The 14499-nt window shown below is 41.4% G+C and overlaps 1 protein-coding gene across 1 annotated transcript in view; it reads left to right on the top strand.

Moving 5' to 3' along the window:
* Positions 1 to 9050: 9050 nt before the first annotated feature.
* The window catches only part of LOC310826796 (endosomal transmembrane epsin interactor 1-like), a 28412-nt gene continuing 22963 nt past the window's right edge, over positions 9051 to 14499 (top strand). The window contains exons 1-5 of the mRNA XM_083702134.1: positions 9051 to 9120; positions 9961 to 10040; positions 11737 to 11865; positions 12911 to 13018; positions 13139 to 13272. Of these exons, the coding sequence (XP_083558260.1) occupies positions 9078 to 9120; positions 9961 to 10040; positions 11737 to 11865; positions 12911 to 13018; positions 13139 to 13272 (494 nt within the window). The 5' untranslated portion in view covers positions 9051 to 9077. The remainder of the gene's footprint in view (positions 9121 to 9960; positions 10041 to 11736; positions 11866 to 12910; positions 13019 to 13138; positions 13273 to 14499) is intronic.

Consider the following 14499-nt stretch of genomic DNA (forward strand, 5'->3'; position numbering starts at 1 on the left):
TTTTGTTTGTATTTGTGATCTTGTCTTTTTTCTTTTGTTTTTTCTCTGTTTTTCTTTTGTTGTGATATGTGTTATATCTGTAAGAAACTTAATATATTTTTTTTAAAAAAAGCAACAACTAAGAAGAAACTCAGGCCTTGAACAGGAAATGGATTTTCAGGAGCTTATCATAAGTTTGAAGGGGGACATTGGAGGAATGAGAGGAGATTTGGAGGAAAAAATCAATACAATTGATGGGAAATTAGAAAACACAATGGGGGAAAATGAAAAAGAAAATGAATAAATAAAGAAAAAATTAACAGAAGTCTTAGAAGGAATGAAGGAGACAGATAAGAAAGTAGAAGAAATAAAGAATAAAAATCATCAAATGGAAGAGATGGTGAAGAAAATTAGCAAAGAACAAAGGGAACAAAGAAAATAAATGGACAGATTGAAAAAGGAGATGGAGGAACAAAAAGCAATCCTGGAAGCTACTGGGGATGAGCTGGCAATGATACAGATGCAGATTAAAGAGAAGACCTTGAGATTCAGAAATGTTCCAGAAGAGGAGAGGGAGAATATCTGGAAGAAGATGATCAAAATTTTAGCAAAGTGGCTACATTTACAGGAAAAAGACATAATAGAACAGACGGAGAAAATCTTCAGAGTGAACTCAAGAAAAGCAAAAATGAACAAATGGCTAGCGGATTGCATCATTGTATTCACATCAAACTGGATGAAAGATAAGATCCTCCAAACAAAGAGTAAGAACAAGTTAACCATGGATGGAAAAGAAATAATAATTCTGATAGACCTCCTACCCAGGTTAATAAAAAAGAGACAGCAATTCCAATTTCTAACAAAAGCATTAAAGGCCAAATCAATAGCCTTCAGATGGGAATACCCAGTGGGAATTTCCTTCAATTTCAAAGGAAAAAGAAGACGACTTGAGACATTTGAGGAAGCTGATATGTTTTGGAGCAAGTACCAAGGAGAATTAGGAGGAGGGAAAAATGAACTAAGAAATGAGGAAGGAAAAAAGGGAGAGCTATCGGATGAGGCGGAAGAAGAAGAAAGCTCAGCCAAGGGTGGAAGGATAAAGAACTATGCCAGTGGTAATAATCAGACCAATAACTACTACAGAACTCTTCTCCTTTACCACCACAGATAACTTAAACTCTTTCTACTAACTTTACAATTTTTAATTAATAAAGAGTGAAATTTAAATTATCTTGGAACGTAAATGGTTTAAACAATAGGAGGAAAAGGCAGAAAATAGAGAGACAGAAGTGGGACCTTGCTTGTTTACATGAAACCCACATTAATATTAAGCATAAAAGATTATTGGTAAAGCCAAAGTTAGGGGAAGAATTCATCGCATCTGATGTAAGAAAAAAGAGGGGGGTTGCAATGTATGTTAAAAGCAAATACAAACCAGAATTGCTATATGAAGATAAAAAGGGGAGGATTGTAAGTCAAAATATCACTAGAAGGGGAAACAATTGTGGTAGCGGGAATCTATGGATCAAACAAAAGAAAATCAGAATTCTATGTTAAAGTAAGATCATTATTAATGGAATATATAGATATGAGAATTATTGTGTTAGGCGATTTAAATGGAGTAATTGAACCAGAAGTGGACAGATCGCAGAAGAGAGGGGGAAATGAAGGGAAGCTACCAAAAAGTTTTGTGGAAATGGTAAGGATTTTTTATTTAGTGGATATATGGATATATAAATATCCTGTTGAAAAGGAGTTCACTTATTTCTCAGAAGCAAAAAATTCATAGAGCTGAATCGACAGTATATGGATTACTAAGGATATGACAATTAAAGCAGAGAATGCCTAAATATTACCAAAAACACTTACAGATCATAATCTAGTATCATTAACTCTTAAAAGAAAAGAGAAGAAAGGGGGGGAATGTGTAGAATGAATGTTTTCCTATTAAAAAACCAAAGAGTAATACAAGGAGCCAGAAAGTTGATGGAGGAATATTTTGAAAGCAATTGGAGGAAAGGGACAGATGTAAAAACAGTGTGGGATGCTGGGAAGGCAGTTGTTAGGGGATATTTCATACCACAAAACTCAATAGCATATAAGAATAAAGAAAAAAAAGGAAAGGGAGCTTTTAGAAGAAATTAAAAGGAAGGAAAAATTGGCCTATGCAAGCAAAAATAAAGAGAGATTAAATCAAATTAAATTAAATTAAATTACTGAGAGTAGAATATAATAAAATTATAGAACAGGAGGTAGAAAAACAAATTAAATTCTGGAAATATAAAAATTTTGAATGGGCAAATAAACCAGGCAAGATCCTTGCCTGGCAATTAAAGAAACAAAGAAATGAAAAATTAATAAATAAGATAAAAGCAGAAGGGAGGACAATAAGGGATATTACATAAATTTAAAAAGAAAGATGAAGTGTCAATAGAAGAAATAGAGGAATAAATAAATAAAAATAAATTAATAGAGATAGCAGAAGACCATAAATTATTAAATGAACCAATATCAACCGGAGAAATCAAGGAATTGATTCAAAAATTACAAATAGGGAAATCCCCAGGCCCAGACGGCTTACCAGCAGAATACTATAAAGAAATGTTAAATGAATTAATCGACCTACTAAAAGAAGTAATAGAGGAAGCAGTAGAGAAGGGGAATATTACAGACTCTTGGACCCAAGCATATAAAAAGCTCCTGCCAAAACAAGGTATGGACTTGGAATCTGTCTCAATCAATCAAACCTTTATTGCAGGGGTGTCAAACTCAAATTCATCGGGGGCCGCATCAGCAGTTTGGTCACCCTCAAAGGGCCGGTTGTATCTGTAGGACTATGTGTCCACTCTTTATTATCATAAATTATTGTCACTGCATTCAATTATTACTGTTTTTTTGTAATAATGTAAGTAATAACTAGCTTTGGTGACTGGGAGCGGCTGCAGAGACCACATAACACCGGTCTTGAAAGACCTACATTGGCTCCCAGTACGTTTCCGAGCACAATTCAAAGTGTTGGTGCTGACCTTTAAAGCCCTAAACGGCCCTGGTCCAGTATATCTGAAGGAGCGTCTCCACCCCCATCGTCCATCCCGGACACTGAGGTCCAGCACTGAGGGCCTTCTGGCGGTTCCCTCACTGCGAGAAGCAAAGCTACAGGGAACCAGGCAGAGGGCCTTCTCGGTAGTGGCACCCGCCCTGTGGAACGCCCTCCCACCAGATGTCAAAGAGAAGAACAACTACCAGGCTTTTAGAAGACATCTGAAGGCAGCCCTGTTTAGGGAAGCTTTTAATGTTTGATGTATTTTAATATTCTTTTGGAAGCCGCCCAGAGTGGCTGGGGAAGCCCAGCCAGATGGGCAGGGTATAAATAAATTATTATTATCATCATCATCATCATCATTATTATTATTATTATTATTATTATTATTATTATTATTTATCCCGTGAGTCCTGTATCTAGCAGTATTTTGCTTTTGTCTTCCCAGTACCCACATGCATCAGGCCAATTTTATTCCAGGCAGTAAGTACTGGTACCTTACTCAAGACTGGTTAACGTGCTGTAACTACCAAAGCCTGATTTCCAATACGTGCTTTCGCGTGTGTGGGTGGCATTTTAATCCGCATTAGTGACTGACAAGGTGAAACTGGAGCAGGGTAGTGATTCCAAATCACCGCCACATTCAGAATAAAGGTTTGCCATCGACTGGTGTATTTGTCTCATCAGTATTGTAACAATTCGATTCGGACCATTGGTCCATCTAGCCCGGCACTGCCAGGCACTGACTAGCAGCGGCTCTGCAAGGGTTAAGGCAAGAGTCTTTCCTGCGCTAAACAGCCTCTCCCCAGCGAGGGGTTGCTCGCAGAGCACAAATGGTCACGTTCAGACCAATCCACAAACTCCTTACGTTGCGTTAGCGGCTGATGTGGATCGGTAGCCTGCAAATAGTTTAAACTGCCACTTCTTGAACAATAGACCCTGCGACAGGAGTAACCACTCTATTATGTCGACAAGCAAGGTCGAAGTTCCACTGGGATTTATTTAAGTGTTTGCTCCGGAGGAAGCGGTTTGCGGATCGTGGCCCTAATGCAATTCCCAGCTAGTTTCCCCATCCCAATGTAATTATCCTTATGGGATTTTTATGATTACCAGGAGCTTTCCTCGCCTTGCAACTGCCTCTCTGCAAAAAGTGAACACGTGCCTTGGGAGGAACGAGACTTCTTTAGAAACCAGCGCGCTTTTTCGCGTGGTTGCCGCTGGTGCCAACCGGGGAGGCGCGGAGAGAGGAACCTATAACTTGATATCTCTTTCTCCGCAACAACTGCTTTTCGGAGAAAGCTCTGCAGAGCGAGCCGCTAAGCAGGTGTGAATCCGGCGCTCTGATCCCCCGAGCTCGGCTGGCGCGCCAAAACGCCGCCGCCCGAAAAGGAAAAGTCCTCTGTCACCTCGCCATTGGCTAGCAGAAATGGTCATGGCTTGCTATTGGGCAGCGTGGAGGAGAGAGCCCTCCTTTAGGAACGTACTATGGCTTGTCTGGCATTTTTCTCTCCTGGGGGGGGACGGCGCGTGCCTCCTTTTCCGCTTTGCTGCTCGGAGCAGGACTCCCGTGCGCTTCACTTTCTGCGCGCTAAAGCGAAGAGGCGGCACTGCGGCAGCCAGATTTCGTGCGGAGGGAAAGCCCAGCCTTGTTTGCACAACTTCGAGCCAGTCAGTCACGTAATAGCATCAGCCCACCCCCGGGGCCGGCCTCCTTTGCTCTGAATGTGCGGTGCTGCCAGCCCCTCCCCCCCCGCCCCGGTCTTTCCCTCAATACACACAAGCTTTCTCCTTAAAAAAAAAAAAAGCGCTGGCGGCCGGCGGCGGCTACACAGGCCGCATGAGGAGGTCTGCCGGGCCGGATTTGGCCCGCGGGCCTTGAGTCTGACACCCGTGCTTTATTGCATTAGCATACAGCCATAGCAAGATAAGACAAAAATGCTAGAGACAAGCAACCAAATAAAATTCAAAGCGATATTACTGGCATTATGACATTTAAATTATCCTAAGACAATAATGTAAAGATTTAGTTGCCAGCACCGGGAATCTAAAGTGCGGATGTATATAAAGCATATAATGAGGCATCTAATCATAAGCCTGCATTTTTATCAGAGCTTGTATATTTCGATCAGGGCCTGTATCTTAAAATGAGCTTAAAGATTTTCAAATGTTTCATGCCAGGCAGAAGACTAAAAAACCTTGGCAAGATGTTTTTCCTCCTAAGACAAGGGGGCCCCCTGATTTATAGCAGAAAACAATTCTCAAAGTCGTAAAAAGGGAATTACAGGCTGAGAGCCAAGGTTACACTGACCCTACAAATTAAGGGTTGGTAAATAGTAAAATGAGCCATATCTTCTTCCTAAGGTTAAAAAGGCCAAGAGCAAATGGAAAAGAAAAGCAACTGGTCTGGCTGGAAGAAAGAGAGCATTTTTGGAAAAGTCTTTTCTAAAGCTGTTTCTTGAACTGAGATCCTTTTAAGATTTCTTTTCCTTTTAAAAGGCTACCTATGATAATGTATGAAATATATTAGCTTAAATGTAATTATGCAAAGGATTTAAGAAATGCTAGATTCTTATTTCATAGAGTCATATTGCAATAGGAGACCAGAAGGGCAAATGAGCCCAGCCTCCTGCCAGACAGGAGACGCCATCGAGCACTCCTGATATATGGTTGTCAGGCCTTTTTGTTTAGACACCTTCAAATGAAGGAGATCTTTCAATGTTGATGTGAACTAAAGATCCTTGAAGATAAAAATTTAAGATTAACCATCTGTTTTGGAAGGCAATAGGGCATGCTATTAAAAAACACCAAAGGCACGCAATTAATAAGATAAAATTGGGGCACCTAGCCCCTTTTTTTTGTAACCAGAGAGCTAAAACCTTGCAGAGCATCATTTCAGGCTCTAGTCATAAATTTGGGTTAATGCAAGGTATTTTTAGATATATTTTTATTTTTGTGGAGTGTTAGTAAACACAAGTGCCTGTTCTTGCAGAGATAGCAGAGTTGGGGAAGGTGGAGGGAGTGTGGAGTCAGTACCCTATCAAAGACCTTCAAAGCAGGTGATTGATGCTATGTGAATGCAGCAGTCTATAGCTGCTTATATGCAGGTGGGTCACGGCCCATGTGGATAGTTGCTCATTGATAAGGGTTAGTCTCATGAGGTGAGGCTTTGGCTTGGAACAGAGCGGAAACTTATTTCTAATTTCTTGTCCATCTCTAGACAAGAAGAGGTAGAAAATGAAAGTTTTTTGGAAAATTTTGATATTATGTCTCATCATACAGCTCAGGACCAGGGTAGTCTCTTATACACCCAGAAGATTACTGCGGTCTGTAGGAAAGTTTCACCTGCAGATTCCAAGGTTCTCAGGAGCAGGGCTGTTATTATTATCATTATTATCATTATTAGCGTGGCTGCCCCTGTTCTATGGAACAACATTCCTGTTGAGATATGTCAGACACTCAATTTCTGGTAACAATTGAGGAAGGTCACAACCAAAGAAGATATCTTATGCACATAACCTTGGTCAAATGAGAAACATGTACAAATGGGTGCTGTGTATTTAGTGTGGTGTGTCACCTCATGCAGCAGTTGGTTTTAAGAACAGGCCATGTGGTCAAATATGTTGATAAAGGAAGAGCAGAAGGATAAGCAGGGACCTGGGCTGCCCTTGCCCAGATGATGGACATCATTGCTGATGTTATGGCTCCAGGCCTGCAATTGTCCCATCTGTATAGTTATTTTATTCTGTTCTGATGTTAAACCACCAGTTGTGGGGGTCTGTGATTTGAATCATAGAATCCTAGAATCATAATTTATAATTTATTGTTGGAGTGGCATACAAAGGATGAACAAGTCAAATCAGTGATGATAGATTGGGCAAGAGATGTGGGACATAATTTAATGTTTGAAGACTGGTAAAGATTGTGGAAGAAAGGGGTCAAGTTCACTGCATGTACAGTGTTAAAGGAAAATACAATGAAAATGATGTACAGATGGTATTTGAATCCGGTAAAACTAGCGAAGATTTACCATAACAGTGATAATTTTTGTTGGAAATGTAAAGAAAAAGAGGGTACGTTTTATCATATGTGGTGGACCTGCCCCAAGGTGAAAGACTTCTGGGAAAAGATTTATAATGAATTGAAAAAAATGTTGAAATATACATTTACTAAGAGACCAGAGCCCTTTCTTCTTGGAATAACAAGTTTGGACTTGCCCAAGAAAGATGGGTTCGGTCAGTTGGAAGAGACCACAAGGGCCATCAAGTCCAACCCCCTGCCAAGCAGGAAACACCATCAGAGCACTCCTGACATATGGTTGTCAAGCCTCTGCTTAAAGACCTCCAAAGAAGGAGACTCCACCACACTCCTTGGCAGCAAATTCCACTGTCGAACAGCTCTTACTGTCAGGAAGTTCTTCCTAATGTTTAGGTGGAATCTTCTTTCTTGTAGTTTGGATCCATTACTCCGTGTCCGCTTCTCTGGAGCAGCAGAAAACAACCTTTCTCCCTCCTCTATGTGACATCCTTTTAAATATTTGAACATGGCTATCATATCATGAATACTGATGCTTTGTTCCATATTAGATGTTCGTTTTGTAGCTGATGGCTTTTAGTATCTTTTTTAATAACCAAGAAGAAAAAAGTGAAAATTTAAAAGTTCTCAAATTTATACAAGTTTATGATTCATATATGAAAGTAGAGATTTCAGTTCTGCTTATATCATCTAGAAAGCAAGCATTAGTTTGTCACCACTTCCTTGTCTCATTGGTTTTAAAAATTGATTTCAAGAGAATGTAAGTGCAACTAACTTAATTTTAATATGGATAACAAAATTGATTTGAAAATCAGTACAGCACAGATGGCAGAATTTATCATTGAACCACACTCCTCTTTCCCCCTTTTCTTTCTTTTGTAACACTAATGTCTCAACAAATGAAACTGATCTGTAGAAAATGTAACTTGAAAAAAGAGACATTGGACATACTTTTGTAAACCAAAAAATCTTTAATAAAAATATCGTGTTTGTTTTTATTAAAAAAATCTACACTGATAGAGAAGTTTTCTCTTTGTGAGCATGAGACTTATAGAAAATTGTGCAAAATCAATAACAAACAAAAATGACTAATAATGTAAAGTGTAAAAAACATAAAGAACATAAAGGCCTGTTAAAGATAAAATTCTCTAAAAGTTTGCCAGTCCACCACCTGTTTTTGCTTCCTGGTTAAAAGCATTCTGTGATAGAATTAGATGAACATCCTTTTATGTTTAAATTTAAATTTAAATTTTAAATGTGTGTTTTAATCTGTGCTTGGAAATGGATCTTTTTTTCTTTTTACATGTATATGCTTACTCAACTGAAGAGCAAAAGAAATAGTGCAACAAATTTTGGTTCTATTAGCAAAGCAGGAAAATTGGCATCCTACATTCAGCACTGAAACTGCTTTTCTGTATTTTACTAGTACAGTCATACCTCGGGTTGAATGCGCTTCGGGATGAGCGCGTTCGAGTTGCGCTCCGCGGCAACTCGGAAGTAACGGAGCATGTTACTTCCGGGTTTCACCGCTTGCGCATGCACACTCAAAATGACGTCATGCGCAGAAGCGCCGAAACGTGACCCGTGCAGACGTGCGGACACGGGTTACGTTTGCTTCTAGATGCGAATGGGGCTCCAGAACGGATCCCGTTCGCATCTAGAGGTACCACTGTAGAGCTTAAAATGTGTGGAATACCCTTGAAATTAAAGGGAACAGTGGGAGTCCTCTACTGTCCCCATTCCTCTTCAATAGACCATCCAGGTGTGAAGAGTTGTGTGCTTGGGAGGGTGCACACGTGTGTTACAGGCAGCACACTGAATTTATCAGATATGTATTCCTATTGTGACCCAGTCAGTGGGTCATGAGCTCCTACCTTTATAATCAGAATTTTGTCAGTGCTCTTTTAGAGCTTCACAGTTAGAGCTATTCAACATGCAAATGATGGGTGATGAACTCTCACTTCTTAATAACTATTTGTTTTTTATTGTTCCAGGTAATTTTATCGGGAATTATAGGATTAACCACATGGAAGAGACCAATGATAATTCTGGTATGTGTTGGTTAATATGTTCTGGTTTGGTTATAGCACAATAATTTATTGCCCAACTAATGCTGTTCTATAGAATTTGTGTGGGTGAAATATTGAATCCACTTACTTGTGAGTAGTGTCAAGAAGATTATTTGCAATAAGAACAAAAACCCTCTTGAATTAATTAGAAAAGAAAGATCTCTACACAGTAGATCAATACTTTCTGCACTAAGAAATGAAAACTGACAGAAAACCCTATCTGTATCCAATGTTATACATTATATTAGCCTGGTAATTTTTAGATAAGCATGAAATATACTTGGAAACAAATTACCATATTTTTTGCTCTATAGGACGCACTTTTTCCCCTCCAAAAATGAAGGGGAAATGTGTGTGCGTCCTATGGGGTGAACGCAGGCTCCCTGACTTCATTGATAGCAACGCAAAACCTTCGAAGCCTGTGCTCCAGAGGCTTCGCGTTGCTTTCGCTGAAGCCAGGAGAGTCTGGTCTTTGAGGCTGGCGGTGGGGGAAAGCAGCGCTTCCCCCCACTGCCAGCCCCACAGGCTCGGGGGGAAGCAGGAAGGCGCGCGACGCCTTTGCATGGCTCCCGACCTAGTTTTGAGGCTGGTGGTGGGGGAAAGCAGTGCTTCCCCCCCACCGCCAGCCCCACATGCTCGGTTGAAAAGCCCGCAGGAGCCATGCACTCTTTAAAGGGTACGCGGCTCCTGTGGGCTTTTGCGGGAGATGGGGGAATTCCCCCACCTCCTGTAAAAGCGTGCAAAAGCCACGCCCACAGGAGGGAGAAGGGACTAACTCGGCCAGTCAGTCCCTTCTCCCTCCTTGGGGAAAAGCCCCCAAGAGCGGGGCGCTCTTTAAAGGGTGCGTGGCTTTTGCGGGCTTTTCTACGAGGTGGGATTCATCCTGGGATGCCAAGGTGCTCAACACTAGATGTGATCTGGTGAGGAGACAGTTTACCTGATTGTGTCTGAAGCATGACTGTAGATGACTGTGCTTGTCATGTAAAGCTTTACTGTGCCAGGAGACTTAGAATTGCAAGCACTGTATATACAAACTATAAAGCAAACTATACCTCCCTCCAATACTAACTAAGGCTGCAGTCCTAAGTTTGTTTTCTCAGAAGTAAGAAGTCAATTTAGTTAACAGGGCTTACTGCCAGGTAAGTGGAGTTCGGATTGCAGTCTAATTATATCCTATTATGTTTTGCTCTCTTAACAAAAAAGTGGCTTAGAAAAGGAATAACAGTAACCATATTATCAAATAATAAACGGATTAATTCGTGGATCTATAGATTATCTGTGTTCAGATACCAAATCTGTACTCCTATTTCCATAAGCCTTTGGCTTACTTGCTTAGTCCTTATCTCCCTGAGCATAAAAATGCAAAACATGGAGAATACTAAAAAGAACATACCCATGTGGTGTTCAGACCCTAAATTATTGGGATCACAGTAGATGTCCATTACATTGGTAATGAGGATGTTGATACAAAGCTTTCTCAAAGAGGAGAAGGGGTGATCTGAAGGAACCACATTTGGTGTCCATTTGGGGCCAAATAATCCTAATTTATAGTCTAATGGAAGAATGCCTCAGCATGCTTTATATTTTGCTAAAGCTGGCAAAGAACACTGGCAAGCTATGATTTGAGCAGTTGCTTTGAACAAGGATTGGCTTTCAGTTCTGGTTTGAATATAATGGCAGTTTAGGATTATATCAGACCAGGAAGCACTAAGTCCTTCATGAGAGGAGAAGAAGGGGGAGCTCTTCTATTGTTTATTTGGACTTAAGAGTTATAGGAGGGTGGTGCTTCTTAACCACATGCCCAGCTCAGGGGCTGATGGCATACCCTCCGACATTCTCTGATGAAAATAGGGACGTCCTAAGGGAAAGTGGGACATTCTGGGACCACATCAGAAACTGGGATGGCTTCTGTAAATCTGGGAATGTCCCTGAAAAATAGGGACACTTGGAGGGTCTGTGATGGACCCCAGCACCTTTGGCCGGTGAGAGCAGTGGGGATACCCTGGATGTGGTTCACATCCTAAGCGGACTCCTTAACATTAGTCTACCCCATCTGACTCTGTGCCTACAGCAAACCTGCGTTCATCTGTAAACAATAAAGTTGTGGCCAAATTTGAACCCAGTGTATGTTTTCTGTTTTATTTGCTGTTCATACACCCTTCTATACGGGATGCAGGTGGCGCTGTCGGTCCCAGCTCCTGCCAACCTAGCAGTTCGTAAGCACGTCAAAGTGCAAATAGATAAATTTCGCAGCGGGAAGGTAAACGGCGTTTCCGTGCGCTGCTCTGGTTCTCCAGAAGCGTCTTAGTCATGCTGGCCACATGACCTGGAAACTGTATGGCGGCTCCCTCGGCCAGTAAAGCGAGATGAGCGCCGCAACCCCAGAGTCGGTCACGACTGGACCTAATGGTCAGGGGTCCCTTTACACCCTACAGACCTTACACCCTTCTATGGCCTCAGTGCAACTGGGCCCACAATTTTTCCTCAAGCAATACATTTATTAGAGTCGGAAATTGCTTTATGGATTTTAATTCTTCTGTACTTCGCTTTTGCATTCAGTGCAGTATTTTTCAATTTACTGATTCAAATTCCTCTTTACTTTTCACAATATTGAAGGCTGATGTGGGTGAAAGTAAGTTTTGTTTCTGTTGTGAAGAATTTCTGCCAGAAAAATGCACAGAGAAAGACAATGCGCTGAAGCTGTATCCTGCCCAACCATGTGGTGCAGTTCACCTTCTACTCAAGGTAAGTCGCCATGTGACATGGACTGCATTAGCAAAGAATAAACTGCAAGAAAAATGCACTTTGGCATCATGTTGTAATTTCATAAAGAACCCATTGCTCAGAATGAAAGAGGAGGTTAACTTATAAAGTCTTGGCCTATAGAATGAGATAGCCCTTGAAAGTCGTAAGACACCTTACTTCTAGGGTATAGACGCAATCTACAAAGCAGTGGTTGCTGTTATGATATAAGCAGCTTGTCCGTAGTAGTTATGGATTTTGGAATAGTTATGGATCTTTTTTAACACAGAGTGATCCCATTATCCTAGTACGGGCATCCTCCCCCATTTATGCATGTTCAATTCCTGTGCAGCTGTGCATATGTGTGGTCCCAGAATCCTGGAAGTTGGGGCAGAGACGCAAAGAGCTCCTCAGCAAAGACCCGCTATGTGGCTCACAAGGAGATGCTCCCTGGAGCCTGGAGTGGATATCCTCTTGGAGCTCTGGGAGGGTCTCCGGGCAAGCCAGAGGCTTGCTGAGGCTGCTCAACTTGACACAAGGAAAAGTTTTCCTGTGCGTCAGGCAGTGGTGTAGTGTGGGGGGTGCAGGGGGGGCCAGCTGCACCGGGCGCAACATCTGGGGGTTAGGGTGCGCAAATCCACGGGTTAGGGGGGCAAATCCATGGGTTAGGGGGTGCAAATTACTTGCCTTGCCCCGGGTGCTGACAACCCACGCTACGCCACTGGCGTCAGGTGAGCAGCCTCAGCGAGCTTCTGGCTTCCTTAAATTTCCTGAAAAGAAATGCAGGTGACTTCCAATTTTACACAATTTCAGTGAGGTGTGCAACAGTTTGGAACGTAACCCCCATGTAAATGGAGGGACATCTGTGTTTCAGGGAGTGGAATGTAGCAAAACCTGATGCAATTAAAATGTTTCCATTTTGTTTCGGTGTGCTTTATAGAAAAAGTCCACATTTTAAAATGATGCTTATTGTCATCTGTTCTGTTGGCTCACCTTTGCATACCTTTATTATTTTTGTAGTCTTTTTTTCCTTTTTGTTGCACTACAGAAAGTTCTTTTTGCTCTCTGTGCTCTGAATGCTTTGACCACTACTGTCTGCCTAGTAGCTGCTGCCCTACGTTATCTGCAGATATTTGCCACAAGAAGATCCTGCATAGTAAGTGAGTGCAGGGCACAGTTTTGTTTTCTAAAAGTGCAGAAGGAAGTCAGTCTTCCATGAATTCTGCTTGTGGTTTCAGTGCAGAAGTCTTTACAAAACAAACATTTATCTTGTCAGGGAGAGCCCCATGTTTATGTGGAAGAAGCTGAAGAACAAGGCCACGCTTCTGATCCAGAAGATTTTGTGCCACCAGTACCACCTCCCTCATATTTTGCTACATTTTACTCTTGTATGCCTAGGATCAATCGCAGGTAAAATGCTGAAACTCAACTATCCCTGGATATTCTGGTTCACCAATAACTGATTTAAGCAACAGTCTTATTGCCACTTTCATTGAAATCATGATTTACATGTAACTTCTCGCACCAGTGGTACCTGCAGTAATTTTTGACTGACTTCAGATTATAATTTTGTGGTTTTCATGTAAAAACTTCTTGACACTTGTTTCTGGATAAAAGATATATAGTGATTTGTTGAAATTTGATATTATAAAGCTGCTGCCTTGAGCCACCATAAAAACTGATTGCTAGACTCCCAACTGCTTCAGCACAGAAACTCTCTGAAATAGCTTAGAGAAGGGTGAATTGATTTTAAATTTTAAAAATTCCATTTATACTGTAGATATTTCTAAATAAGGTGCATATGAATTGATTTTTCTAAGCATTAAAGCCTATTGATCAGGCTGGTGCTGCCCTTTGGCAGAGTGAGGCAGCTGCCTCAGGCAGGAGAAGCTAGACGGAGGTTGGCCGCGCTGCCTGCCTTGCACCTCTTCAGCTAGCTTGCTGTCCTCAGGTGTGGTGAAGGATGCTATTTCATTGCCCGTGTTGAAATAAGAGTCAGCAGCCAGGTTGGTTTCTGTATGTGGAATAAAAATGCTGGTATAAACTATTTGCCTCCAACCTATTTCAAAATAAAAAAGGAGTATAAAGCTTTATTGGCTGTGGGAAAAAAGGCAGTTTGAACACAACTCTTGGTCTCTGCTATTGAATGCTTCGCTAAATAATGAAGTTAAACTTTTTTGCCAACTGGTTTCTGGTATGCTCAGAAGTAACTCCCCAGCCCCTAACTGCGCTATTCCAGCCCATGTATGGGAGAACCATTATAAAACAATATTTACTGACAATATGAATTTCCCTCCGACCATATGTGATGATTATTTTGTAGAGTTGACAAAGCTCTCACTTTGGAGGCCAGTTACAGCAAAAGAAGTCTGTGCGTTAAAGGACAATCTAATGTGCCCTCAAATTATAGGCCAGGTAGTCTCCTTTCTATAATGGGAAAGCTTTATGCTTGTTTCCTCTCTGACAACTTTTTAAAATTATAATATATAATGTCTGAGGCCCAGGCTCCCTTTCGTGTGGTGGAGTCTCCTTCTTTGGAGGTCTTTAAGCAGAGGCTTGACAACCATATGTCAGGAGTGCTCTGATGGTGTTTCCTGCTTGGCAGGGGGTTGGACTCGATGGCCCTTGTGGTCTCTT

The sequence above is a fragment of the Podarcis gaigeae genome, assembly GCF_964106915.1.
Source record: "Podarcis gaigeae genome assembly, chromosome: 11".
Taxonomy (NCBI): Eukaryota; Metazoa; Chordata; class Lepidosauria; order Squamata; family Lacertidae; genus Podarcis; species Podarcis gaigeae.